Source organism: Oratosquilla oratoria, chromosome 8 (assembly GCF_046742065.1).
Source record: "Oratosquilla oratoria isolate Oo_2021 chromosome 8, ASM4674206v1, whole genome shotgun sequence".
In the NCBI taxonomy this organism is placed as follows: Eukaryota; Metazoa; Arthropoda; class Malacostraca; order Stomatopoda; family Squillidae; genus Oratosquilla; species Oratosquilla oratoria.
The window spans coordinates 60,765,939-60,768,438 of record NC_134784.1 but is presented as its reverse complement, the minus strand read 5'-3'; the positions used below and the strand labels follow the sequence as shown (position 1 = coordinate 60,768,438).

Sequence of the window (2,500 nt, the reverse complement as noted above, 5' to 3'; positions counted from 1 at the left end):
CCATCGCCATTTTAAGAGTCATTCGCGGTGGCAATGTGACATTAATTCCAGAGTCTACGCCTGTGAGTCATTCAACAAGGAATAGAATCCGAGATCCGAAAGACCTAATAACTGCTTCTATGTCATGCGGCCGTCAGCATTCGTTCTTTCGAAATCGTTACAGTGATAAGGTCAAAGTCAATACCTTTAGTGTCAATGAAGATATTTTTCTGCACAGCATCAAGACAAGAATAGATGGCTCCCTTGAGATCACGGACAACAATAGAAATACTATTGTGTCTACATCCTCAAATGATGTGTTCAAATTCCCAGTACCAATACATATAGAAAGAGATATTACCCATAAAATTTATTTCGTCCCACCCACAACAGTAGATGATAGGTCGGGAACAGAGTCATCTACCTTTACTTCGGGGTCTACAACCATCCGCTACAAGAGTTATAATTGTATAGTTACCGAAATAAAATTTTGGAGTTCATAGAATTCACGTTCTGATGGTACTCGCATATCATTGGTTTTATGATATAGGTTCTAGAAATAATTGTTGATGCTATCATCAGTAGTATTCATAATAGGTAGCTGTTAATAGTTTGGGATAGAAAAAATTAAGATATTTTTCAATATTTTTCCATTCGCTCTTTGCAAAGAGCCATCTTATTTTTCTATCCTTAATAATTTTCTTGCTTTACATGTATATGCCATTTCCCAGTAAATAGACCTGAGGTGAATTGATGGTGGTGGTGACATTGTCCCATTAGTCTTGGGAGAGTAACATTTAATAAATCAGTCCAGTACTAAAAGAATAGTAATTTATAATTCATAATTTTATAATTCCTCAAAGGATGGTTTCTCCTCTGACATTTTGATTAGTTTCCATACATTTCTTTTTCTTTATTTTTTATCATTTATTTATTTGTTTATTTTTGTCATTAGGTAATTGTTTTTGGTATTGTCACAGATGAAGACTTTCACTTCGGAGGCCTATTAAAAAATTGTAATAAAAACCATTAATTATGATTACTAAGGATTAGGTTAGGTTACATTACGTTAGTTTAGTTTAGGTTAGGTTACATTACGTTAGTTTATGTTAGTTTAGATTTGGTTAGGTTAAGTTTTATATATATATATATATATATATATATATATATATATATATATACATATATATATATATTTGTATATGTATGTGAGTGTAGGTGGAGGAAGAATAAACGAAGATGGGCTGGAACTCCTTTATTGCAATAAAGAGGTTACAGCCCATCTTCGCTTATTCTTCTTCCTCCACCCACACTCTCATCTGTCTAAACCCTTCATCCATATATGTATATATGTATATATATATATATATATATATATATATGTATATATATATGTATATGTATATATATATGTATATATATATACATATATATATATATATATATATATATATATATATATATATGCATATATATATATACATTTATATATATATATATATACACATATATACATATATATATATATATATATATATATATCTATATATACATATAATGAGAAATTCTAGGCAGTAATATTGATGGTATCCCTTGTATTTTTTGTTGTTGTTGTAAAATTAATAAGTTTGTGTGTAAATATCAGACACTTATGATCAAACTATAAATCTGAGCTATGGATAATTTAAATGTGGTGAAATGATAACCCAAATGGTGAACAAAATGTTTCCGCCAGATTGAACCGTTTTGTGTTAGTCAGATCGATGGAGGTCAGACATTGTATTGTTACCCCCTCGACTACTGCTGTTGCTACCTGATACTTATATATAAACTGCATTTAATCTAAAGATGTAATATACGAGAGTTTTTGTGTGACACCCTAAACATCCCTACTACTTCATTCATTTATAATCTTCCACTTAAAACCATGGTGGCCTATTCTCGTGTGTTCCGCTAACCAAGAATAAACAAATACACCTATATATTCCTCTATTTTGTATCCCTCATGGCTTTTTTATTCATTTCTGAATCAAGCAAATTGCTTAACTCATCGTTTATATTAATAAATTGGAGAGATTTATTCATGCCTGACATGATCTGCGATTATATTAAATATTGTTATCGTTATTGTGTTTTTCCAACATGAAGGTCATTATTATATGGCCGTATAGGAATTTCTCGAGGCCAGAATACTCCTCAGTTTACAATGAGTTGGTCTTGGAGTCTACTCTCTGTCCTTGATGACTCACGTTTGGCCAAATGGGTCGAAATTATTCAATGTTGTCATCAATGCCAATTCCACTGATAGGCTTATCTGCTTTAAAGTACAAAGATTTTATCATTATCAAGAGTGATGTGACAAACTTTCTTATTTTCTATATAGATTTGTATTGTTCTATGTATGCTTACCCATGTACTGACCAAGGCTTCAAACAGATTATCTATTGCAATTGCAAACATCATTCAATATTGCTAGATAACCTAATAACATGTAAATGTAATTCGTGCAATTCTCAAATAT

At 30.8% G+C, this 2,500-nt stretch overlaps 2 protein-coding genes across 4 annotated transcripts in view; one reads left to right on the top strand and one right to left on the bottom strand.

Annotated features, from left to right (window-relative positions):
- LOC143027487 (BTB/POZ domain-containing protein 6-A-like) overlaps window positions 1–1,108 on the top strand; it is a 36,838-nt gene extending 35,730 nt beyond the window's left edge. For 2 of the 3 annotated variants that reach the window (XM_076188775.1, XM_076188774.1), the window contains exon 6: window positions 1–1,108. This exon is cut by the window's left edge and continues 158 nt beyond it. In XM_076188775.1, the coding sequence (XP_076044890.1) occupies window positions 1–482 (482 nt within the window). In that variant the 3' untranslated portion in view covers window positions 483–1,108. The other variant, XR_012966605.1, reaches the window with a different exon arrangement.
- The window catches only part of LOC143027776 (uncharacterized), a 189,668-nt gene that overhangs the window by 153,298 nt on the left and 33,870 nt on the right, over window positions 1–2,500 (bottom strand). The gene's annotated exons all lie outside the window — the stretch shown is intronic.